This window comes from Falco rusticolus, chromosome 5, assembly GCF_015220075.1.
Source record: "Falco rusticolus isolate bFalRus1 chromosome 5, bFalRus1.pri, whole genome shotgun sequence".
NCBI classification, from domain to species: domain Eukaryota; kingdom Metazoa; phylum Chordata; class Aves; order Falconiformes; family Falconidae; genus Falco; species Falco rusticolus.
Window position 1 is genome coordinate 75349490 of NC_051191.1, and position 27891 is coordinate 75377380.

Sequence of the window (27891 nt, forward strand, 5' to 3'; positions counted from 1 at the left end):
AATCACTAAAATTAGGGTGGCCATGGGAATTAGGTTTTTCCTCATGTTAAGTAACCCTGAGAGCATTAACGCATATCAGACACTTTATATGCTAAGCAAGAACATCTACTCCATTAAAAATGAAACAATATGGTAGGACGCAGAATGCCCATGCAAATATTTATCTTCTAATATGACTCCACCACAGAGGTAATACTTTGCTCATTAAAAAAAAAGAGATGGAATAGAAATAAACAATCTAAAAAAAATTTTATATTTATGCCTAAGAATATATTCTCACATAAAACTCCAAAACCCTGCTGACTCATTTCACATATTAACCTACAACATACCTTTGGTCATTTACCTAGCCCCTGGCCAATCTAGTATCTGCTAGAACCTTCTACTAATTCCTAAAAATCATGGCTGCTTTATTAATGACTTAAAAGATATAAATAAAACCAGTCAGAAAGAAAACCTTGATCCTGATGCCTTCATAATGTAGAATTTGATACAAATAGCTACAGTGAACATGGAATTCAACTTCCAGATTAAGTCTTTACTGAAATCCATCCCACCTGTATGCAAAACAACAACAAAAATAAAATCCAGTTGTTGTTGTTCACATAAAGGATCCTGATCAGTTCCATAAATTTTGTACCTGAATAAGGTGAGATGAATCATATTCACAGCTCTGAAGGTTTCATTTGTTAAACAGCTCTCTTCCCCTGCACTCTTTTCTATTTGTTTTTAACTAGAAGGAATATTAATACAGAAGGATGACAAACAGTTTGCAGGCAGTTAAGATCTTCTTACTGGTTTGGTGTTCTTAAGATCAGATCCATTGATATGGGGAAAACAAGGAGCATCCTTAGGTCACGTACACTCTGTAAAGGGGAAATTCCAGAGCAGAGGTTGGTCATTTGAAGTTCAGAGCAAGGAACGAGCTACTCCAGTTTGTTACTGTTCTGGCTGATGTTGTCTAAATCAGTAACTACAGAAAAAATATTTTACAGTATCAGATGCTCCTTTAGAGGAAAGGTGATGTCAGAAAGGCAGAAGATACAAGTTCCAAAACAATTTATCCATCAGGATTTGGGGCTAAATATTTCTGAAACAAAACTGGATAACAACATAAACATACCATATTCCTAAAATTTGATAAATATGAACTGCTGAGAAGCTACAATCTTTTGGAATAAATGTGTTTACAACTATATGTTTTTTTCAGCCACTAGATTTGTTTGTGACTTGGGGAATAAACAAACAAACAGAAAATAACCAAGGTTTTGAAACAAGAATAAGTACCAGTGAGTAGTGAACACCATTGCTCAATCAACTATCACCTGAGCTAAAAGTACCTTTAAGTCTCTGGAGATAATGTATTTGGATCACAATAACAGTTAACAATTATAAAAGAGAGCGCAAAATCATGAATGCACCTAGTACTGCAAAGTAGTTAGGCATGCGCTTCACTCCCACGGCAGCAGATTAAAGTGCTCTTGCCTTTCACTAGATCAGGACGTTACACTTCACAAGAGGTCAGAAGTGCTGTCTCCTACCTGTCCTCAATATATGACTTTCAGTTTAGAGTTCTTGTCCAGGTCAACAAGAGCAATGCACTCTGCCTGAAACTATCCTTGACACAGACCACCACTATGAAGACCTCACAAACGCCCCAAGTAAAGTGGCTTTGAACAGGCTTCTGAACACAAGGAGATGACAGTCCAAAGCTGGATCAAATATCTGGGGCCTGTTACTTACAGAAAAAAAAAAATCTCACCTTAAAAAGAAGTCATGCTTTTCATATACCAGGCACTTACAGGCTTTTGCACTAGCAACAAAATAAATCTTTCTATGGATGTACGTGACTGGAAACCCAGCAGAATCTCTGGGGGATGTCCCCCACAGCATACAGCAGTATCCTCCTTTAGTTCAGAACCATGTGCATTACAGGAGGGATAAGGGATACTGCAAAGATGCAGGATGCTACTTCAGAATAGTCTAGTTGATATCACGTGTCAACACACCAGAAACATGCAGCAATAACAATATACCATAGTGGCTGATGGCCTGAGGCACTAAGCCCTATGGCTAACACCACCTAGCTAGTACAAACAACAGTTACCACATGCCTTGTGGTATCTCTTTGCTTAATTATTCCAGATTGAAACCTAGAGGGGGGGGGGGGGGGGGGGAGGAAAGTGAAACTGCGTTGGTTTGTTTCTCTGTAGGTTTTATTTCTTTGGCGTGTAAAACGTCAGTGTATGGGTATAACTAGAAATTACCACACTTTAAAGGTCTGACCACAATTAGTGTTTAGTCTTGGTATCTGAAAGCTCTGATGCTCCTGCCACTGCAATTACAGCCGCAGAGGAGTCACAGCAATAGCAAAGCTTGAGTCCTCCACTGCAGTGAATCAGTGCAAGCTTCGGTTCTGCAACAGACCACCACCTTCATGTAAATCATCACACAGATGGAGGGGTTTGTCCCAGTTGTGTCTGAACTCTCTGCCATACTTCATCACTTAACTGTCATGACAAAACCACAACAGCAGCTTCCTGACTGTACCAGAAGTACGTGCTGCTCACAGCAACCAGGCTGGCACTGCTAAAGGTAACCAAACATTCTTCCTTCCTGCACCTGCAGCTCCCCGCGCCGCCCCCCCCCCCTCCCCCCCAGCTGTGGCTGTTTTCCTATGGACAGAGTTTTTAATGCAGGATACTGCAAAAATGTCCTTCACCGGCTAAAATGTACAAGTGATTTTTAAAAAATTCAATATAAACAGCATTAAGCTTAAACGTTCTCCTGTAGCATTTCTAACCCCCTATTCACAGCCACACTGAGCTTAGTCAGGAGAATGGCCTATTGACAACAAGAAAAAACAGGCTAGTGCATAGGTATTTTTATAAAAGACCACAAATAAAACAGCAGAAATAGTGTAAAATTAAATGTAATTCTTCAGAATGCCTGCAGTGCCACTAATCCAAAATGTGAGTAGTAACACAAATAAAGGAATTTTGGATCCTGTTCTTCCCCATTTAAAATAAGCATCCTTTTAAGGTATAATACATTCAGCAAGCTCCACATATTCAGAATCATTCTATTTTTTCCCCTTTTATTTTTATCTAGATATGCTGTTTACCTGAATGCTGCTTAATTTGCAGATGCAAATAAGTAAAATCATCTTGAAAAGATGAGGCTATAGAATAGAATGCAGTTTAAGTTGAGAATGTCTTTGATTCAAAGAGCTGCATTGCTAGGACACTGTAGTGGCTCCCAGCAACATCTCCTGACTTCTGACACACATTGAGACCATTTTTCCAGCAGAAGATGATCTGCAGCTCCCACTGGTTTCAGCTTGACTGGTAGATCAATACATTCATGAACTGGGACTATTGCTTTTGACAAACTCATTGGAGTTTTGTTAACAGCTCCACATGAAAAGACTCCGGTTTTCTGGCACAAAATGACCAAAAGCCAATAGTGGCCATATCAGGGACTACATCTTACAGGAATAAAATAGATTTGTATTTATACCAAAGCTGTACTATTCTTTCACATGTATATTTGGTGCTGCTGCTGCAAACAAAGAGAGGATAGCTCACATTTCATTTCTAAAGTGGAATGCAGAAGTGTTTACACTGCAAAGTGAAAGGCTACAAAGCTACTTCTGTAATTTTAAATCATGAAGATAGTGCAAACATGTAAGAGCAAGACAACATTTTCCATGAGTTTTTCCAAAAAAGGCAAAAAGCACAACTACTTATTTCTGACAATTAAGCAGCTTACATAGTCTTTGTTCTACTGACACTTAAAAATACAATTTTCAATTATTTATACTGTAGTTCAACACCTAAAGCAGGAAAAAAAAATATGAATTCTGTGTTCTGCAGCAAAAGTAACCCTTACTGAAGGGTTCAATCTTTTTGTGATAGTGTTTCCCTTAGGAACTACCAGTTGGCAGAATATACAGGCTTGGATTCTGCCTTATTCTGTAATTCACTATCATCCATTAACACTTTGATCAGGCAGTAATGATGTTACACTAAACTTGTAACATACACATGTTATCAGAGATATTATTTTTTTCCCCAGAGATGCTGACCTCATTTAAGAAGAGTTGGGAAATCAGAAGGCTGTCCATGCCCAAGGCATTGACATGCCACCAGCAGTAGTGGGTTAAGAAGTTGCCATATAAACACACTTCGGTCAAGAGTTCAACAACTTCGTCCAAATTCACAGAGGAAGGGTTTAATTTAGTCTTCTGAACCTGCTTGGAAGCAGCTGGGAGGACTCATCTCTCCTGGCCCACCAGCTCCATTTTAGGGACAGCAGCTTTCAGCAGGGCAGCAAGATAATGCTAAGGTTTATAAACTGCTCCCATCATTTGCAAAGTGAACATGCGCCTGTGGTCTACATGTCTCAGATGCTTTTGGAGCAGATTAAAACTGAGACATGTAAGTAGGTCTAGAGGTACCATTTGCACAGAAATTAAACAAGTATGATGGTGAAGGACAAAAAAGATTTACCTAAAAAATTCAAAAATTCTAGACCAAGATCCTTCTGGGTTTGTAAAATGGGTACAGAAATGGCCAGCAACAAAGTAACAAAGCACAGATGGGGCAGATCTAGTCCAAACACAGTCCTTTCTGTCTGTCCCCTTTCTCAAACAGTCTGAAGTAGCCTTTTATCTATACCACAGTAACTGTCTGAACAGAGGCAATGTCAATGTCAACTTCCTCCACATACTGCTTTACACAAGTGTTTTGACAGTGTTCTGGAAGAGCCCTCTGTAAGAGAGGGGCTGTAGATCAAGTTTTGTTCCAGTTAGTTACCTAATCAATACAAACAGGACTAGGACTTAACGTAGAACTCCCAGGAGACAGTAATAATCACCCACAATTACTTATGAAAGCCAATCAATGACCAAGAGGTATTATTGTTATTTATATACCTTAAATCAAACTTCTGAAATTAAACTTTGATTCCTAACACGATTAGATGTTGAGGCACTAAGAAAAACTATGCACAAGCAAGCACTGCCTCAAAGGCTGACTGCAAGGGCAACCGAGGACAGGGCCAGGAGAGCACAAGCAACCCTGAAACACAGCAGCAAGGAGGGGCACAACAACAGAGCTGAGACAGTGGATACAGGACAAGGCATAAAATCAGTGAAATAAGGACCTACAGCTCTCTTGTCATCCTGTTCCTTCAATGAAACAGGCTACCTTCTAATGGTCAAATGAAAGATAAAGATGGTAGAAGGCAAGGTTCCCAGACCTGGGTCTCAGCTGCAGGAGGGAAAGGGAAGAGAAAGAGAGAGGAAGACATTTTATTTCATTATTTCTTCCTTGTTTCTCACTGTGGGGGAGTCTTCAGAAACTGGAGGTTTACCATTTCTCTCAAATTTATCACACAAAGTACATTATGATGGGTGATTAACAAACTCAAGCTTCCTGTAAAAGTGTCACGTGTCCCTCTGTAGCTTTGTTCTGGTATCACCATTATGTATTTACTACTATAATTTTTTTTAGTATCTTCATAACATTATTGAGTAATTTTGCAGGCTGTGAGATCACAGTTCAAAAAAAGTTGGAAATACGCACAAGGGGCTATTCATTGTGCTATTTTTACTATTCTGAAGTCCATACCATGAAGAATGACTCATAAGAGTAGCAAGCTAGAGAAGCACTTGCAAACCATACAAGCTCATTTACTCATTTATTTGTTTGCACTGACTCATTACGCTCCTCAGTGTAAAATCAATGGGACTCGAGAGAAAGCACGAGGGAGAAATGCTGTTTCCTGAAGAGCTCTTCCACCCACCGTGCCCTACTGAGATGGTGGAAGTCACGCGAGGGGTTTGGGCATACCTCCCCTGTCCACTCCTGAGAATCAGAGCTGGGTTGGCTGGGTGAAGAGCCCCTCCATATCATTGGAGCACACTCCCTCTGGTGGCTTCGCTCAGTCTGGCTTTATCAGCATCCACCACAGGGTACAAAGAGCAATGAAAACGGGCAAATTTTTTGTTTGCTTAAGTCATATATTAAAGTGTTGCTTTGTTTCCCCCTGTAGTCCTGAGATGACATTAACTTGTGGTGGGTCTACGTAATTATTCTGGAGAGGTTTGGCAAAGTTCATCATAGCATGCAGTTACAAAAGCAAATTAGTTTTTCCATGTGATGGCAGTGGCATTATGCACCCAGAAAGCTATTAGAATAAATACTATTAATAATTAAGAATAAGAATATCTGCTTCACCTGTGAAATTCTTGTTAGGACATCAAAAAAAGAATTGCCTGCCCTGGCCTTGCCACATTTTTCTTTGAACAGGAGGTAAAGAGGAGGTTGGTTTTCTCTGCCTGCACTGGTTGTTTGTAAAGAGCAGGGCTGATGTTTTGCTGTTGCTGCCTTTGTCTTCATCTCACCTTTCTGCCTTGAGATTTTTTTTTATCCTGTCTAGCAGGTTGCTTAGAAGCTTGGGCAGTACGTTCCCAGGCCCATATGTTGAAAACAAAACAATCAGTATAGTAAAAAAAAACACACTGTGAATATTTCCCATTTCTAATACACGGCTAATCCATCATAAAAGAGAAAGAATGTATTGTTACTTTATCACATCGTATGACAGGACCAAAACATTTAATTTTAAAATTAATATTTCAAAACCCCAGAAATAGGTGTGGGCATCTCAGTCACCATAGACCTTATTTTTCTTACAGTTAGATTTGGGTTAAGATTGACTCTCATAGCTAGTATACCTGAATGGTGGATAATTTTGCTAAGTACAATAACATGAATAAGTGCTGTTACTTAGACATCTGAAAATATTTGGGTGTAAAAGCCTAAGTGTGAAACTGTGTGACACTGGGCTGTAATCAATATTTTTTCTCAAGGTAAAGTCAAACCCATGAACATACCTGACTAAACATGTCAGCTGTGAACAAATGAAAATGATGGCACTGCTAGATTAGATAATAGCTCTATGATTCACATTTAAGAGTGAAAGAATTTGGGAGAAACTCAGAAATATGGGTAAGAGGAAACCACACAAAAGGCACAGGGATCAAGCTCAAAAAGAAGGGACAGCTGACATGTAAATCTGAATGTAGCTACTGATACCCAAAGGCACAGGGCAAGATGAAAGACATATTTGAAAAACTTGGTTTTCCAAGAGAAAACTAGGCAATAAGGAGAGAGAAAGGAGTGCAAGAAATAATTAGACACAGAGTACAGACTATGTCACTTCTCCCCAAAACTGGCAACTCTTCTTAAACATTACATATTTCCATCACACATTTCCAAGCATTAAAAAAGTGTATGGAGTATAAAAGTCTGGCACAACAGGCAGCAGGAAAAAACTGTACACTTGCAATTAAAAATCCCTATATTTCCAATTGATTTTATGACAGATAAAGTCAGATGTGACATAAGACTAGTCTCCAGAAATACAGGATAGCCAGTATATAATAATCATATATAGTAATTCTCGCTACTGCTGATTCACCTCGATTCTTGTCAAGTCCCTGATACAAAACTATGTAAGGCAGATAGTTTCTTTTGTTCCAATCTTACTTTCTACCTTACCACATTGTTCCTAAGACACCATGTTATCTTTAAAACATGTATGAAATTGAAATCATGTCAGATTCTGTTACTGTCCTAAAGCCAACATTTTAATACCATGCTATTAGTTCTGTATTTAATACTAAAATGGTAGCAGTACCTCTTCCGCAAAGTTAGTTTTCTTGTCAAGCATTTCTCGTAATGTCTGAAGAATTTTAATGCAGAGCTTTTCTTCTTTCTCCATTAGCTTCTTTGTGTGATTAATCAACCTTAAAGTAAAATATTAAACCTTAAAGAGCATTGCACATTGTTGCTAAGCCATACTACAATTTCTTTATGCAAAAATTGCCTGTCACTATATTCTTCCTCAAGGAAAATAAATAAAAGTAGATGAGAAATCATAATTAAAAAGGAAATGGGACTTTCAAGGTGTTGCAAGATTTTTGTATCTTACTGCCCATACAGAAGACAGAATTCTACATCCACTTTTTATGAATGCTTCCAGGTTAAGATCCAAACTTGCCGTTTCATCCTTTCTTTATTTACAGGTAACTTATTTTAACCTTTATTTAAAGGTAAACAATGTTCATCATGCATCCTTCAAACTTTAAAAGCTACAACTTCTACACATCTGAATTCTATGGTGGTTGTAATACATTTATTAGGTAATTAGCAAATGGCATCCAGCCAAAAGGATCCCCAAAAGCCTTACACAGAAGCATTCAGAAATGCAGACATTTGGATGAAACATAACCATTGTTTACCTTTGCGCATCAACTTTGTGAGACTGTTTCAAGACAGAAAACAAGGTGCATTTCTGACTCCAACTATGACTGCCATGGGTGTTTGGGTTTTAGTCAGCTTAAGCCAATACCAGAAGCAGCCTTTCTATATCTGTTCAGAGCAGGTCCTTGCACCGGTTCACACACTGCTGGAGACACATTTGTGAAAACAGAAGGGAGGAGGAAATCTGAAGGCCTTGAACAGGTTTTTTTCCTTCAGTACCAGGGCTGGCTTATGGTGGACAGAACAGTGTTCATCAAATTATGGCCTAGGATCAGCATAGGATGCGTGTGGCCACTGATTTATACTGAAAGATGGCATCATTAATGGTCCTAAATCACATAGCGTCACCAAAAACGATGTTGGGAGAGCCAACTGCATCATCTAGACCAGTGCTCCATAACCCAACGTAACTGATTATATTTAGATCACTGCAAAGTTAGAATCACAGAATCATTTAGGTTGGAAAAGACCTTTTAAGATCATTGAGTCCAACTGTAAACCCAGCACTGCCAAGTCTACCACTAAACCATGTCTTTAAGTGCCATATCTACACATCTTTTAAATACCTCCAGGGATCAGTGCGCTAACACCATCCTGGGCTCAGTGGAGACACCATGCAGGACTCTCCCATCGTCATCATCACCAATTTCATGAACTATGAGTCCAAAACTATGCAGCTTTCAGGCCTGCAGTACTAAAAATATTTTTAAAGAAGTACATCTTTATCTCAGGATTTCTGCATAGCTCTTGCAAAGCATTCCTTTGCCATGGAAGTTAATTAACTAAAACAGAAGACTGTTTATTGCATTACATGGGCCACATCCAATAGCCACAGACTTGATTCGATGCTGACTTTGAACAGCCGTTTGGACAGAGGGCATGGGATGGGACAAGCTCAAAATTCAGCTTAATTTTTCCAAAAATACATATTGTTATAACACTACCTCTGCAGAATATGCAAAAAGCCAAGGAATCAGGAGAGCTGCCAAATGCATTCATTTCCCCCAAGTTACATCTGTTTAAATTTTAGTTTCTCAAGGGCAGAGAGGGCATCTCACTTGAGGACTAATAAAAAATCACAAGACCCTATTCCAAAGCAGACTGCAAATAAAACATCTAATAATCCAAGACCAGGTAGAGAGGTGCCAGTGAAATGTATTTTTAAAATAGTTGTGGGCAATTTAAAATAAATATCAAAATATTTATTTACTGTACAAAAAACCCAAAACAAAACAGCAGAAACCCACTAGCCCTGAGCACCCTGGCTCATTATGAAATCTTGAAAATTCTACCATGGAAAGTCTAAGTTTCTGCTGTAGATTTGGAGAAACTTAATAGCACAAGTAGAAAACAGAAGTAGGTTGAGCTGGCCACAATTTTAACAAGCTAGTAACATCCCATTTCTAGGCAGACAAGACAAGCAACCTCTCTCTCTACTCCTCTTCAGACTCCTCAACTGCTGAGAAACATAAAACATGGCAGTGAAAGACCTCAGTTTAAGCTTTCAGTATGAACTCCTACATGCCTAAGTCGCTGTTGAAAATTTTAACTTCTTGCCATCTTTTCCAAAGAAGGAAATAGGCCTCTTCTTATACCACTTACTTGGACATGAAAGCACCGCATCTTATTCTGGCATCACTTCCCTCAGGAAAAAGAAGTTCTGGACTGTGCAGCACATCAACCAGCACCGAGAATTCAGCTTGCATCATGGGAGTGAACTGCTGCTCCAAGGAGGACACTACATCCTAGGGAAGAAGAAGAAGAATGAAATTTGTAACATTACTACAAGAAAACTAGAAGAACATTGCTGTGGAATTGCATAATACTGTGCTATTTGACCCACTTCTGACAGCCAGCTGCAACAGCTCTTGTTAACCCAGGTGATAGCAAAGCAACCTCAAGCCTTTCTTCGTGCCACTCCTCAGGCAGGGCAAGGGGGAGAAGGTGCCCATTACTATCTACCTTGCTGTTCTCTTTCAAATTTCTCCTCTGCAGTAACGCTCACAAAACACTCGGCAACAGCCAGGATGACGGTGTGCTGGAAAAACACTGCTTGTCATCCGTGGTGTTCCTGTATCACCTGAGATGTTGCTTCCTTGGTGTTTAGGGCTCATCCATTTGCCTGCATCCTACTCTTTTCTTAGTCCATAAACTCCTGATGTCGTTTAACCACTACATGCACAAGGCAATCATCCTCCAGCCACACAAACCTGACATAATTGCTCCTAAAGCCTCTAGTACCTCCTTTGCAGCAAAAACAGAATGTGACCATGAAAAGGCAAAAAGGAGATTCTTCTCTGTGGACCACTTTGAGGAAAAGAACACAATTCCCACCCCTCTCTACCGACTTCTGTAGGAGCCAAATTCAGATCATGGACCAAAAGGTCCTGCATGTTGGCTTCACTTTGAACAGACACCAGAGAAGAGCTGAGCCCTCTGCTCCCCCGCCCCAGAAGTGCAAAGGTCACTGTAATCCAGCACTAAAAATGCAATGAGCCTAACTCTGGTGTTTTCCACATCTGGCATCTACCAGATAAACACACTATCATAACCAACTGCCCACGCCATTTGCTATTTTTGTACCTGTAGTTTTTCTATTATATTCCTGTAATCCCAGGCAGGCCCACCAAGAGCTTCTTTGAAACGAGGTCCACTGCGGGCTGACATTCTCCACCCCATGGCTGCCCTCTGCACCATGTTAGAGTGACTCTTCATGAACAAGGTGTTGACCTGGCTGTCCAAATCCACTGGAATTGCAATCCCACGGTTCTTTGCTTTAATAGGAAGAAAAAAGATTACATTTACAGTAGTAAAAACTTGAAAATCTTATGAAGATCATGGTGTGCAGAACGTTGATACTCTTGAAGTTAAGGGGCAGGGGGATCTCACTTCAACAAGTTTTAAAAATAACGAACAAAAACCTAAGCTGGTAGAAGTCAGCCGTAAACTAGTTAAAAGAAAGGCAGCTGTGCTACTTTAAATGAGATGAGGATCATTTCCAGTATATATTTTCATAGGTACAGACATTTCTTTTTTAAAACAAAATAGTTTTTTACTAACTTAAAAAAAATCAGATTTACAGCTATTAATAAAAGGAACAAAAAGAATATGCATTATTGTTTCAACAGCTAGGTTTAGTCTATGCAGAAATAAATTAAAAAATTCTTTTTTCTAGTGGACATACGCACATTTAGACAATTTATCCTAAGTGCTCTTTGTTGCTTTTCTGCTTATTTCTCTTGCAAAGACCTTGAGAAACCAAGTGCATACAAATTAAATTTGAAAAAGACTTGTCTCGTGTCTCCCTTTGGTTTTCTATACAGCCAGGGTTGTTAAAACCACGGGGTTCCTGGATGCCACTGCAATATAACCGATAGTTTAATTGATAGTTAAACAAATTTAACACACAGTTAAAAAATGCTTTTTTTTTTAGACTTGAGGGGCAGGAAGTGACAAAAGAGAGAATATTAGAGAGAAAAACCCAAAACTGAGGAAAGACTTCAATGAATTCTTACAGGGCATCCACTATTAAACCATTATTGCATTCTGAACTGTCATTTCTGTAATTTGGAAAGGAAGTTTGAAAGACAATGTGAGAAGGTATCTGCCTTCTCCATGAAAATCTTTGTGTTAGCTGTATCTCTCCACTCCGCTGGAGATCAGAGGGACATTCTTCTATGGCTCAGCATGAGTCATCTGAAATTCAACAAATAAACAAAAGATCAACGCAGCAATATCTCTGTTTGAAAGATTAGGTCACATTCCAGTGATTAGCTTTGTATTATACATCATTCACTTAATTTCCATGGCACACTTTACGTTTAATAAAAACTTAGAAGTAAAATGGAGAATAAATTCTAGTTCATTTATAACAATGACTAATAATAACAAATAATTTTCTAGTTTTTCTTACTGAAACAAGGTGATTTTGTAAAAAGCATTAGCCCATATTAAAGTTCTGCACAACATTTCTCAGAGGCATTTCCCCACCATTCTGCACTAACATGCACAGTTTCCACAGCAGTGGAAAGGCATCAAAAATATTCCACCCCTCCCTACCGGTTCTTAAAACATATACAACTTTAAGTCCTGAACCTGTGAAGTCAACAGATGCCCTTCTTTCCTAAACAGCCTATGCATCAAACCCCACAGGAGTACACGCAAGGAGAGAGTCAGGCACACAGCTCTGATGAATGAAGGCTTGTATGCTGCCAAGCAGTGAGTCACAGATCCCAGGCAGAAACTTTCTCTTCCCCCAAATACTATACTGTAATGGCAGCATTTATTATAAGCCTAAATTTGGCTGTGACACCTCAACCCCCAGCCTCACAGACTACAGCAAGAGTCTCCGTCACACACGTCCTCATCCCTTTAATAGCTCCCGTGGGTGCAGGGTGCCCTCCTCTTCCCACTGCCAGGGTGCGTCCTGATGCAGGATCAGGTCCTCCACCTGCAAATCAGGCTGTTTAACTGGGATGGAAGAGAGATCTCTTACTCTGTTTCTGGTAGCCACTTCCTTTTAAACAGTTTGCCATAGGGAATTAAACTAAACTTTTTTTAGGTCAAGATGGGAAGACACATCATCATCATCAGATGTACAGCAGTTTCCACACTGGCAATTGACTTTTCCTTTCTAGTCTTCATTTGTTTTGAAGGCAAGGTTCCTGATTATTATGAGGAAAATACCATGTATGGCTGACCATTGTTTCTGATGATTGTTTTTCCATGTTATTTGACTGGGTTATTTTTCAAAACACATTTGCCCTATTGCTGCGTACTTTGTTACAGAAGTCCATTAACGTTCTGCCAGTGTGGGTAGGGTGCTGCAGCCTATTAATCCAATTTATTGTGTCCCAATGTCAATCACCAGAATGTTATTGGACAATGCTCACTTCTCAATTAAGTAGTATGTATGCAGAATCCTGATATATCCAAGAATAAACTTAGCAATGGGGAGCATGCTGTTCAGAGGAAAACCCAGTCCTATAGATGCCATTTGAAGTTGGCTTCCATCAGTGTTTGAGGAGCAGTCAAGGACTATGATTGTTCAAAGAGCTGCAGCTAATTAAAACTATCACAAAGAAAACCAGAGAGAGAGAGAGGAAAAAAAATACTCCTTTGTTTTGAACAGTTCTTATATGTATAATTCCATTTGTAATTAAGATTTGTATTGGTTGTCAAAGGGCACTGTTGAAGTCTAAGCTATAAACAAAGCCTTTGTCTTCTTATTTCTTTGCAGCTTGTAGAAAGTTTATCTTTCATTTGTTTCACATTTCATTATTTAAAACAACATGAAACATATTTTTACATTTTGGAAAGCTAATGAACAAATGTGAACATAAATATTTATTTTTAATTTAGGTGTTGTAGGCTGCTTTCCTCTTCAAAATGTGTCAATCTCCCTTAAAGTATCAACATAAAATATTTAAAAGCATGTTTATTTTTGTTCCACTTAGAAATACTTTTGGATGGCACTCAAACTTGCAAAGTAGGGTTAGAGCTGGTAGACAAAGGAGCCAGGAGAGGGTGAAATTCTGTCTTTCATCTGACTAGTGAACTTGGGAAAAAAGCATGCTCTGTGGCTGTAAACTGTTAACTATGTAAACTGGTGCCGAGGTATCAAGCAGGATACTTACCAGGAAGGACTAGAACGTGGCTTCAGCTAAGGGAAATTCTGCCTTCCAGTGGAGGGCACAGCACAGGCTTATTATATACTGCCCAGTTCCTACGTAAGGCACCCTGCACAAGGCTAAATACCCCCTGAACATACTACACCGGTTTGCCAGTGTCAGAGGAAATGAAATTTGCCATCAAATCCTTTGCACAACTAACTCCCAATCTGCTGCTCACAATTATGCTACTGGCAATAGCCAAAGCTGAGCCAAGACAAGCAAGCAAACGGTAACAGTGGAAATGGTAAGCAACACAGTGTGGCATATTCAGCCAGGTCACAGTAAAATGTTCTGCTCTGCGCTGGATGGTTCTGTGTGCATCCAGCGCGTCAGCAGCTTTCCTCCCCTTTACTGTTTAAACTATGAAAAAATACTGAGATGGGGACTCAAAAGAAAAGGGCAACATTGATCGAGTGGCAAGCAGCTAAAAATCAAGCTGCACTCTACAAGTGCACTAGACTCCACCAAAGTCCCAAGAATGCACTGCAGCTGCTAACAGAAAGGCTGAAATGGGCCGAGCTGTATTTTTTAAATTACCTGCATGTAGTTCTCTTCACAGAATCACCAAAATTGGAAGTAAAAGGACCTATTTTCAGGAATGCTTGCTGAAGCACTGCCTTTTTGCTATACTGCCTATATGAGGTTTAGGATCAATTTAGTACTAAGGACTTCCAGAAAGTGGCCCTTGCCTGTAATTGTCCTTGGAAGCCCAGTCTTCAGAGTAATCTATCTTGCCATAAGGAAGCTTAGTGGCTTCACAGCTGTTTAGTACACTTTGCACTACCCTAAACCATCCCTGGTGGGATTTTTCTGGGGGATGCACAGGTGTTTCACCCCTTTGAGCGCCTCAGGGAGAAGCCTTACAGGCAATCTGGGTCATGAAAAACCCACGGCTGTACGTGGCTGTGAAGCCTTTACTCTCCTTGCTGTTTACACCCTTCTGGTAGCTGCAGACCGCTATTTCATATTCTCCCACACTTCCCAGTTGTCACTTAACAGAGCGATGCATATTTAGTTCAATTAATTTTGTTCCATAAATCAGTTCCTCCAGCTCCTTAATCATTTACTGACTGCTTAACAAACACATTTGGATGGAGAGACACTAATGCTAGCAACAGCAAGACTTCTTAAGGGAAATAAAAGCTTTGTGTATACAAGACACAAGCCTGCCAATCTTGTACCCTTCACTTGGATGTGTTTTTCCAACAGAAAACCTACGCTAAAATATTTATCAGTCTGTAAAAAGATCATCATTGAATTTTTCTTGCAATTAGGGAAACACAAACAGTTAAAATAGAATAAAATATGTGCTTCATTTGAAATGTATTATTCTTGCTGTCAAAAAAGTTACAACAGGATAATTACTTTATTTGAACTAAAAATTGAAAATGAAGGTCTAGCTTTTTATGAAATGGAAAAAAGATTTTAAAACTCAAATGGAAAGTGAAATAAAGTATTTTCAGGGCTGAAAAAATTGCTATAGGAAAGTTCATCTATATGGACATTCAAATACATACAATAATTCCAAAGAAGCAATAAAACGTAGCCTCGATTTTATGTTTAATGTTTCCTGTTTGAAATTTTTCAGGGCAAAGGAAAAGGCTTTAGAGGACATAAAAGCATGGCCAAGAAGTACCACAGAAGAGTTTTTTGGATTCTGTAGAAAGGGGTATTGGGTGAGGTGAAATTGGGGAATAAATACTCAACTAGAACGGACTTCACTACTCCTTCAGACCATCTGTTACAGACAACCCATGTTCTTTAATATGTTTTGAAAAATGTATTGAGCCCCATTTAAAATGAAGCTAGCTTTTCTGCCATTCCTCTTCCCTCCATTTTCTCCTGGCCTGCTGACCAAGGACATCCTTCCGAAGTTGGCTCCAAACCCGATTTACAATCTCAATTTATTCGGGTTATTTACAACCTAGCATAATTATGTCCAGTTGGTTTTGGGTCAGCACTGTCCTTTAGCTTAAATGTCTCTTCTTCGTGACTATTTATCTTCCTAAGATACTTTTAAAGAGCAACAACCACAGGCCTTTGCTTTGCTAGGCAGAACACGTGGGGCTCCTTGTAGTCTCTTCTCTACAGTTGTCCTTTCCCCCGATTGCACAGTAGTACTTCCTCTGTACCTGCTCCAATTTCAAACTTATGAAATAGCAATCTCACAGGACTTGCCTCAGGACATCCCGTTTTGTGGGATGGAAACAATTCTCCTTTTGCTTCGCCTGCACAGTATCCTAGAGTATAATCTGATAATGACTAATGAAATTTGGCTTGCTAACAGATTATTTTTTTTTCAAGGGTCTGCCAAGAGAAATAGTCTAACAAAATGCAGGTTCCTATCTGCCACTGTTTAGTCATCTGGGAAATTCCAGTTATTTCATTATTGGTGGTAACAGCACAACCATACACATACTACATCCAACACAAACCACACACATACTACATCTTTGGGATACACACACAGTATCAGAGGGAAGATGCAATTTGTAAAAACGTGACGGACAAAGCTAATGGACACAACAGAGACAGGAACATAATACAAGTAGATTGGCCCTTGTAAGAGAAAAGAAAACTGATGCTCACAGGTGAAGATATAAGAATCATCACTTAATTAAGAAGCAAAGCCAGTTCTTTGCATGGGTCCTGAAAGACTAGTCAGCCTTGGGAGAAAGACCCTGCTCCAACACAATTTAAGATACACAAATCAGATCTTTAGTTGTAAGGACAGGTGATACTCCCCAATTTTACCGTATTGGAAGACAGTAGATGGTTTAAAATGCAAACTTTGAGACTGGCCTCCGCCCTTCTCAATCTTGCAAAGACTATAAAATGTAGGAACTGAAAGTCCTTTGATAATTAATTAATTTGGAATAAATTAAACTGTTAAACATCTTAGTTCTTTTGTTTTCACAAAGATCACAGGACCTTTTAAACATTTTTCATCTGTAGCTATTTTACCAGTGAGATGGAAGCTGTTCTGATCATTTATTCTTTGGACTACATTTTCAAGCAAAAGCTCAGTCCTATGTAATAATAAAGAAAAAGCAAAAGTGATATATGTATAATGGGTTAATTCTTGTTACTCATACCCGAAATCCATATGAAGACACATTAATGTACATAATTTTGTAAATGTTTCTATTCACGCCAGGTAGCCAAATGTTTACCAGGCAATAAAAACCTGATGGACGTTGGTATCTGTGTGCCCCAAATCTCCTGGAGCAACAGAGTAGTCTGCTGAAGAAAAGAAGCAAGCTCCTATGCTTCTTGCTGAACTGGAGGCAGACAACTGCCTGGAGACAAAGCAGCAAGTGAAGCTTGAAAAGCTTACGTGGTTTTTCCCTAGTGGTCAAGTGCAGTTGAAGTACTAGGGTTATAAGAAATTAGCTTCTGCAACATATCCTTTTGTTGACCTGGAAGATAATGCACATTCTTACAGTGCTCATAAGAAGACAGATGAAATGATCTTAAGCTCTTGAGACAATACTTACATCCACCTGGCAGCAACAAACTAGTAAACACCGAGCAAAATGTATGATGCTTAAACTTGCTCTGAAATGGGTCTTTTAAAAGTGCATTATTACATGGATCTTCGATATCTTGGGAAATCTGTATACGATCTTCCTTCCTCCTGAGATTCATTTCTAAATCCAGGGCTATGACACACACACAAAAAAAAATCATGTTTGTTCTTTCAACTCTATACAACATTCATTTTCCATCAAAAGTCTTCGGTCCCTGTTGTAAATCTGCCCAATACTCTATCTCTCTGATATAGGCAAAATCTTTCTAGAGGGTTTTTTTTAAACCCTGCTGTGAAACATGAAGCCCCTAACATTAAAGCTGTCAGACTCTCAAGTCAAAAAAAAAAAAAAAAAAAGAAAAAAAAAGAAAAAGGCAGAAGGGTACTACAGATGCCTAGCCAAAATCCAACATTAGTCCACGTACACAGCCAGCGTAAGGGGCAAAAAAACGCTGCCCTGTCTGTAGTCTTCTTACAGAAGAAACCTCTGCCCACTCAAAGAGAAACACCATTTTGTGTGGTTCTCCGACAGAGAACAGCACCAGGCACGCAGTGTCATCACTAAAGGGCCTCCATTTTTAAAGCCTGTAGTACCCCTGGCTGGGGCAGTTTTTCCAAAGCTTTCAGCAGAGCAGGCCTACTCAATTAGCCCAGGCAAGACACGTTTGGCACTGTGCCTAAAAATACAGAGTATCACCAGTGGTTAAAACCTTTGCTAGCCAGCCAAACTTTTGCACAGGGATGTTTGTTAAAAACTCTGCTTCCACTTCGCCAGCTAACTTGCTCTTCGGGGAAATCCCTCTCACCTGTTCCTTTGTACTCCCCTTCTGCACTGTCAGAATTAAAGACTAAATAAAAATGTGTGCCAATCTGCTAACTGTAATGGGTTTGCACGGACAGGTTTTGGTAGCTGGGGAGCTACAGAAGTGGCTTCCGTGAGAAGCTGCCAGAAGCTTCCCCCATGCCCAGTGGAACCAATGCCAGCCACTCTGAGGCGGGCCCATTGCTGGCCAAGGCCGAGCCCATCAGCCATGGTGGCGGTGCCTCTGACAGCATGTGAAGGAGGAAAAAAAAAAGAAATCTGCATCAGTGAGAGAGAAGGGTGAGACTGAGTGAGAGCAACAGCCCTGCAGCCCCCGGGTCAGTGCAGAAGGAGGCAGGAGGGGCTCCTGGCACTGGAGCAGAGATTCCTCTGCAGCCTATGGTGAAGACCATGGTGAGGCAGGCTGTGACCCCACAGCCCATGGAGGTCCACGGTGGAGCAGTTATCCACCTGCAGCCCATGGAGGACCCCATGCCGGAGCAGGTGGATGCCCGAAGAAGGCTGTGACCCCATGGGAAGCCCACAATGAAGCAGCTTTGCTGGCAGGACATGCGATCCCTCAGGGGACCCACACTGGAGCAGTTCATGAAGGACTGCAGCCCATGGGAAGGACTCACATTGGAGAAGTTCATGGAGGACTGTCTCCTGTGGGAGGGAGCCCACGCTGGAGCAGGGGAAGAGTGTGAGGAGGAAGGAGCGGCAGAAACAATGTGTGATGAACTGACCACAACCCCATTCCCCGTCCCCCTGTACCGCTTGGAGGGAGGAGGTAGAGAAACTGGGAATTAAATTAAGCCCAGCGAGAAGGGAGAGAGGCGGAAAAGGCGTTCTTCTGATTCAAATGGTAATAAATTAAACTAATTTTCCCCAAGTCAAGTCTGTTTTGCCCATGACAGTAACTGCTGAGTGATCTCCCTGTCCTTATCACACGAGCCTTTCATTTTTCTCTCCCCCGTCTGGTTGAGGAGGAGCGGCTTTGGTGGGCACTCATCATTCAACCAGGGTCAAACCACCACTGCTAGCAAACACAATACAACTTTACCATGCTCAGTACTGATATTCACGATGAATCCTTAAACAGTTATTATGACACAAATAAGGAAATTGGCAATATGCAGGCCAACATGCGCTTTCAGGGGACAGCTCTGAGACTGCCAGCCCATGGCACCCCCAGGCTGATATCCAGCCTCCCTGCACTGCTGCTGCTGCAGGGATGTCCCAGAGGAGGACATGGGGTGATGCCCTTCAGCAGCAGCTCAGCTCTGCTCTGCCATACGTGAGAGTCCCCAGGGTATGGCTGGAGTCCCATGGGTGGGAAGCCAGAGTAGCAAGAGGGTTGGACCCATAGGACAGCACAAGAGCATGCTTATAGAAAAACCAACTGCAAATCATAAAAAAACCCAGCCGTAAATCAATCTCCATAAAACAGAAAAAGGAATGAAAGAAAAGACTACAGCGGAGGCAGAAATTAAATTCACCAGACAGAGAACAAAGTCATGTATCTGAAAAGAACATCAGGCATCAGCCATGCCTTGCCTTGCCTTTCGCTTTCCCCTTGGCTCCCCCAGGAACAACAGCACACAGACTACCTATCAAAGACCTCCAGCCCTTTCGTGGGTGCACCTGGCCAAGAAGCTGGATCTGCCAGCCCATTAAGGTGACCCATGCTTTCCCTGTCAGCCTGCTGTGGGCTGTCTCGACACTATGCTTGGGTATCTCCAAACACCCTCATCTCGGTGAGATAACACAGCAACCTCTCTGAGCTAGAATTTGATTTTAGGTTTAGCTCAACAGAAATGAAGACACTGAGCTGTCTAGAAGCACAAATAGGGCATGCGCGGTCTCAAAAATACTCTCAACTGCCCTACTTCATCCCTCTTTCCCCAGACTCCCAAAGGAAGTAATTTATTGATGACTCTTTCCAGAACTGCCAGAGAAGAGCAGGGAGGTAAGTGTTAAATGCATAAACAAGGATTTGTAGGGCTAAAGCTTTATTTGAGACTGTAGTAGCTGTAGCATAAAGGAAATGTCTTCAACTTCCAAAGTTGTCTTGCCAGATGGATCCATAATTAAATCATTTGCACAACAAATAAAACAATTGAAGGTTGCTAATTTTTTAGGTAACTACTTATTCACACAAAAAGTTAATGAGATGTTTTGGCAAAATGTTAAATGATACTCCTGTAATGCTATTACAAAATCTAAATTTAGACTCAATTGTTACAATGCCAGAGATGGTTAAGGGACCCTCTCATATTGTTTTATCATTATTTATTAATTTTTTTTAAAATTGCATCAACACTAGAATTTAGCCAGTTTCTATGTATCTCTGCCACTACTCAGTTTTCATTCACACTGAGCAGAACCTTCTTCTACAAGTAATCAGAATGAATTTTAGAAACTATACTGAATAATTCTTTTTTCTATCATGGCAGAAGACTTTAACATTGTATTCACAGAAATTTAACTTAATGAACTTTTGCCAGTCTGAACTATGTACTGGTGAAGAATCTTTTTTATTTTAGGATAAGAAGAAGTTTTAAATCTTTCACTTTAACATGGTATTTGAATTTATTTGAAAGCATGTAACTTATTAGCTGCCCTGAGGACCAAATTTAGTCTCGGTGCCAGCGCAAGGCTGTATTCCCCTGACAAGGCTGACTGTGTAACAGCAGTAAATGAGTGGGCCTGATGGTGAGGAGTAAGTGGAAAAACTATCGCGTGGCACAATTGTGTTTTCCATTCCCAATCCCCTGCTTGGGCAAAAACTGAACAAACCCAGGACCATGATGGACAATATCAAATGCATCTCCCAGGAACTGAGGGGAAAAAATGATGGGTATTCTCTGGTGCACAGCTGCCATGCATCACTGCTTACAAAAGCTTGTGCAAATGTAGCCCAGCACAATTAGAGAAGCCCAGGTTTTCTTGTAGCTTATGTTGTGTTTTAATATCGTAACTTGCTTGTTTAACTATTGCTCACTTAGCAAACTCATTTTCTCTGACTGAAAGGTTTCACCTAACAACCCCATCTGATGGGACAGATTTGAATAGCTTATAAAAGGAGGTAGAATTTAGCCTCAGAAGGTGGGATTTCTGAAATTACTACCGTCACAATTTCAGGATGGTAGAGTCAAATTAAAAACTGTTCAACCTCAAGTAAGTCTGATTTCCAAACACAGAGAACAATAATTAAAGTAAAACCTGGCACCTACCCACTTCGGCCAAAGTCTTGATACATGACTCCACTGAGGCTTTCTGTGTTGGATTTGGCCAGGTACAGTTGTAAATTCTAAAAGCAGACTGCAGCAGCTGAATAAAAACAGGCTGGTGTGTCTGAAAACAAAAAGATAAACCATGGAATGTTACCCTTTAGAATCTCCTCACAACTGCCCAAGGGTTTGACACAATGTAAACCACATGCAACCGGGTTTTAGCTTGTAGACTCAAGTTACAACTCCATTAAATTCTCTTTGCTTTTCAGAACGAAAGGGAACAGAAATCAATGCTGCACCTCTAAAAAGGCCAAATCATGCAATTTTTCCTCAGGTTGCCACTGATATCAAGCAAACACAGTACAGAGCAGAGGGACGTATGAGTCTTCCCAGTTCTCAGGTATGTGTCCCTTTTGTCATAGGACACAGCATTTTTCTCATACAAATACAAAGATTGACCATTATTCTGCAAGGATACCCCCTCCAAGGAATTCTAAGAGCCAGGAGTAAATCTGACCATATTGAGCTGTCTACTAGTTCAGAGTAGGTGATAAAAATTAAGAGTAAGTGTTTTAAAGAGGAATTAAGATGCTAGCCAGTGGCATGAGAAGGGACAGAGAAATTAAAGGAGGATGTAAAGGTACAGCATTCCTATGTGGGTAGCAGAAGGTATCTCGTTAGCGGTCTGAATTACCTATTTGTCTGTGTCTCTTTTCCTTACTTACCTGGAGGCTGGTGCTGTTATCTGAAAATGGCGAATTGAAGAAGCCACTCACAATGTTCATTACAGGCTCAGTGACATATTTCTCTAGAGATGTGTCTGCATGTTTACGATCTGTGGTTGTGTTACAAACCTACAGGGAAGAAGGAGGAAACAAGGAAACGTAGTTCTTTTAAATAAGAAAGCTTTATTATTTTGTATTTATTACAACACATGTAATATTTCTTCTCTAATGCAAAACCAAATGTTTTTTATACAAAATCTGTCAGAGATAACTATCTTAAGAGTTCAAGCTGTATTTGCGATAACTTATTTTTCTTCTTGGAGGTTCACATTGTCTTTTGAATATTTTTCTCTTCTGAACTAGCTCTTTCTGGTTGGCTGTCTATTCTTTCCCACACCATGAATAAAGATTGCCCTAAATCAGCACATTGCATGCCACTTACACATTTAGACGGATTCAAGAAGAAAATAAGCCTTTCCTGCCATTGTGGAGCTGGTTGGAAGAGGCTTTAGAGACAGATGAGATATAAATACCTTAGGTTAGAAAGATTTCATGTAAAGTTTAACTTCTCTTTACAATTAATCAACACAAATGGGTGGTGAAGCTAAAGCTCATTTGCAAGGAAAATGTTAAATAAGATGGAAGGAAAGAAAATAGCGTATTTTCTAGTAGAAAATAGTCAATACCTACAGCCTTTAGGATTGTAAACTGCAAGACAGGCAGCATCACTTAGGAAAGCTGCATAGTAAAAATATGAAAGACAAAGTAAAAACAATGAAAGAAGAGAACGAATGGTACTGGGACACCTATGGAGCACAGAAGGATGATTAAATGGTGGGAAGATGTGGGAAGATTTGTACAAAAGATTCCTGAAGGCACCCTTTGGTACAACACTGCAAGTTTGTTGCTACATAAAGATGTCATGCTTAAAGAAAGGAAAAAAATACTGGGCTGGATTGCATCCTCATTTCTTTTATTTCTTTATTTCTTTTCAACATTTGCAAACATCTACACACTCATGTTGATTTTGCTTACATCAGTGTAAACAGTACTAAAAGGAGTCTATAGAGAGCCAAACATAGCAAGAAAGGCAAGTCTGGACAAATAAGGAGTACAGACTATAGTCATGCTACCTCTTCAACAGCCTTTAAATAAGCAGTTCTAGCCATGTTTAACAAGTAATGAACAGCAAAGTTGTTCTCTCTTTTACCTGTGCAAGTCACCGACTACTATAACATTCTAGGGAATCCATGCAAAAGCAGAATTTCTTTTGTATATAGAACTCTGGGGTAGCCTTCTCATTACTCTTTGAGCATCTAACACACAATCATGAACCTGAGTGGTACATACTTGCCATTACATTGCTTTATGAATGGGGAACCGAAGACCAGAGAAACTGAGTGAATTTATTAAGGTCACAGAGAAAAGCTGGTGACAGAAGCAGAAGGATAATCCACAGCACCTGAATCTCACATAGGGCAAACATGCTAATTACACACTGCCACTGTCACACTTGGACACTACAAGACAGAAATTTCACCAGCAGTGTTTTAAGGAAGGTTACTGACACGACATCCAAAAGCGCCCATGTTCAGGGGAAGATACAGCTCATGGGAACACGAAAGAGTTTTGAGTATAACACACAAGCATTGTCATATGGTAGGCAGAGGAATAACCAAAGATAACTTGAGACTTACAGGAATGAGGCATCTTGAGGAGCTTTGCTTGTCTGCTTTTCTAAAACGTGTCAGAAAAACAAGCCATACCCCCACATAGTGCATTTTTTATCACCCCAGGAAAGGAAAGATTTTGGTCAGAGAAGCAACAGTGGCTAAACTGAAATAGTAAACCCTTCAGCCCTTCAGTTTTGGGAAAAATATGACCCCACCCCCACCCCCTAGTCTTCATGGAGGTAACAAATTCCGTTAAAAATCAAAACTTTTTAAAAAAATAGTATCATAGAACTAAAAATCTTTTGAAGTTCTTCTGCTTTTAATTAATCTGCATGCCAATATTGGCTGGAACCAGTAGCTCTGAGGCTCAGTACTTGCATTCCCAACGGGAAGACAGGGAGCTGTGCAGTGCTAGCACGGTGAATTCAGAAATTGCCAAAACTAAATTCCAAAACGCTTTTAAGCTTTCCTCTTTGCTTGCCTAAAAAGCAGAGCCATATGTGGGGATGCCACTCTGCTCCAACACTGGTCTGAAAAATTCCCAGCACAGAAGGAATTCAGAAATCCTCTCATTTGTTCTTATCCCTCTGCCCTTTGGGCACTGAAAGAAGTTTCCCTATGGAAGAAAAAAACTGAAATGCATGAAATGGAGATGAAGATTGAGAAAGCAGTGCTTAAAAACCCCTTAAGAGGCTTTGGGACTGAAACTCGCATGAATAATACTTCAAAAATTCTGCAGAGAAAGTCAGGACGACTTTACAGCTGTCAGATCCTGTCTCTATCCTGCTCAGACTACAGCTGCTGACTTACAGGCTGGGCCACACACAGGAAAGGGAAGCCTTTCCTTCAGCAGCACCCACTTTGCTTAGTGCAACGCTTCAAGTCATACACAGGAGAAAGTAGGTTGGCAGAAACTGTAGAAACAGGGTGTCTTTGAAAGCACGACTGCTTTTGGCAAACTGAATTTATACATGAATCCGCCTCATGCCTGCTTTGCAACATACCGTGTTGTTAAAAGAGAATGACAGCTGGGGACTAAATATTTCCTTCCTCAATCCAGAAACAGATTAAAAAAACTGGTTACTTTTTTTTTTTTTTTCCCTCTGAAACAAAAAAAGGAAGGAAACCAACCTGAGGATAATACACTGTCTTTTACCTTAGTGCTCTCTAATAACAGACTCAGACTCAAAGCTCACAAACTCACCCACTGACAGGCATTTGTAGCAGCTAAAAGAAAAGCATTTCCCCTTCCCCCACGCAAAAGCATCTCTTTTAGCTCACTGGAACACAGAGGATCAAAGGGCTCTTTTTCTAAAAGCTTTGAAAGCTATTGTAACATCTTTCATGAGGCTGACAGCATTCTAACTGTCCTGATAGCTACATAACGCTCACGTATTTATAACACACGGGCTCTCTCTGGGCCCCAGAAAACCAACCCCGAACAAATACACTCAATAACCTGGAAGACATGGCTACCCACAGGGACCTGGCAGAACAGCAGAACAGGCCAGACACTTCTGACACGCTCTTTTAAGTTCTTTTAGGCATTAACCAGGGAATTAAAAGGACTAATCAGGCATCTGCCCTGAAGGGTTTGCAGGACTGCAAAATAAACCTGCATTTTGCCCTTTGGTGCCAACAGCACATACACACAAAAACACAGCATTAATGATACACTCCCTCTTCACCTCTGAAGACCTGGAGTCTAATTTCTCTTATGAGAAGAGTATGTGAAGAAAAAGCTCAGTGGTCACTAGCATCAGGACAACTACATCATTTGGGACAGTGCAGTTTGTCTCCAGACTCATGAATGGAGCTCTGGACAGAGCCCTCTTTCTACATGTCTGCTTCTAGCCCAACAGCAAAGAAAACTGGTCATGTTCAAGGGCTAGGGAGGGTAGTCTGTTTGGAGGGTCAGAGCCAGGACGTGTCAGGAAAGGGCAACCCAGAACGGGAATTAAACAGGAGAAAACACTTCCTGGGGTAAAACCAGCAAGGTTAAAAATCAGAATCCCCCTCCAAGGAGGTTTCTGATCTTAATTTTCAAACAAGTTTGGTTTCTGCAGAAGGCCTTCCATTGTAGAACATAACCACAGAGACAAGACAAAGAGCAGAAAACCAGGGTTTGTAGAGGTCTCATTTCAGCTGAAAATGGCTGCCAGCAAAAAAAGAAAGCACAACATCCCTGTCTTAACCTGTTCCCAGAAAAAAAACCCCACACAAAAAAAACCCACCAACAAAACTCCCCAACCCCTTTTAAGTTTGCTGTTTCACAGATAAATTAACAGGTCTCAGTGCCTACTGTACAGCACAAGCCTTTGCACTCATTCTTCTTTCGGCCACAACTCATGATATTTTCTCCCAATAGGTTTCAAAGAAATTATTTCTGCATTTTGCCATAGTGGCACACTATTACTTTGGGGTAGATGTCCACTACAGGATTGAATTAAGATTCTTTTACATTTTTTTCTTTATTTCAAAACAAACGAAGAACACAAGGGAGTGAGAACTTATGGATTATAAAATCTAATAGACCGTGGACTGGGAAAAGAGAGGCATGCACTGTGACAAATGCTCTGTAACATCTCCAAAATACCGTCTGGCATCAAGGATCAAATACAGTCCCCCAGCCACCAAAAATCTCTGGTTCCACTTCTTGAGCAGAAAAAGCAACTCCATTAGTTGATATTAATATTAAGGTTCTACAAGAAGCATTAACCTCTTAGAAAAGGATATGTAATGTAAGCTGTAATCATTATGTCACACTAGCTTCCCCTCACGGCTCTACTATTGTATTTTATCCTTCTGGAAGTCATAAGATATCCCTCATTTTCTGCCTCACCTGAGAATGGAAGCTTAATTCAACTTCTGTCTTGAAACTTAATTCAACAAGTAATGACACCATGAAGCTCACTAGGGTCCACAGGAATTGAATGCCTACGGTGCTAACTATGCCCCAGCACCTTGCAGCCTATAGTCTATACAAGGATTAGTATTCTGAAAGGCCACAGCTCTACACCTGCCTTTCACCCAGCAGTGAGAATGTAGTGATGGTAGAATAAAAGACAGAAACAGGCTGAAGTGAGATTAAAGAAGGAACATTATTAGCTAAAGAAATTCTTGATCCCTGATCCTCACTGTACTAACAGTAAAGCAAGAAGATTACAGATGTGTGGGGTTTTCATAGCCACCACCATAACACACGCTCCCAGAAGATGTACACAGACTCTCAACCCTGTACATGTATCCCATTTATTTTTCTGGAAGAAAAGAGAAAAGAACATGGGTTCCAAGATGCCCTTTTAGAAAGAGAAGGCCGCTAGTAATTAGCAGGTTACATGATGATAAATAGCATAGAGATGACAGTTTGTTAAAAACCAAAAAACTACACCTATTCTATTGTCAACTTTGGGGGAAAAAAAAGGTTAATAAAACAAAAGAAGTTCACCAACAAGAAGTTATCGCTAGTTCAGTTGCCATCCATGGCTACAGTGTAGTATTTAACATCTCATGAAGCTTACCCTTGCCATATCAACAAGGAAGTTCTCAAATAACTTCCAAATATGGTTACTGGCATAGATTTCTTTCATTTCCACTTCAGTGTCCACGTAACAGTGATTAACAAAATTAACATAGGCAATTTTCACCTGCAGGAACAGCAAATCCACAAACAATATGAAACGGAACAGTAAAAATCATTAACATGATGGTTTCTATCTGCAAAAATACTGAGCAATAAAGAGGATCCTTGAAGTACTAACAAACACTATTAACAGTAATAATGCATAAGTTCGGTTCTGAAGATTTAAGGAGAAGCATGGCAACAAACGCATTAATGTATATATTGAAAGATCACATGAAGAAAAACAGAAAGGTTTTGCAAACATTCTTACTCTAATGAAAAAAAAAACATAAAATAAA

The 27891-nt window shown here is 40.2% G+C and overlaps 1 protein-coding gene across 1 annotated transcript in view; it reads right to left on the bottom strand.

Moving 5' to 3' along the window:
- The window catches only part of ITPR2 (inositol 1,4,5-trisphosphate receptor type 2), a 268073-nt gene that overhangs the window by 112331 nt on the left and 127851 nt on the right, over positions 1 to 27891 (bottom strand). Inside the window, 6 exon segments of the mRNA XM_037387540.1 lie at positions 7708 to 7816; positions 9936 to 10078; positions 10917 to 11107; positions 21573 to 21693; positions 22298 to 22426; positions 27492 to 27617. Of these exon segments, the coding sequence (XP_037243437.1) occupies positions 7708 to 7816; positions 9936 to 10078; positions 10917 to 11107; positions 21573 to 21693; positions 22298 to 22426; positions 27492 to 27617 (819 nt within the window).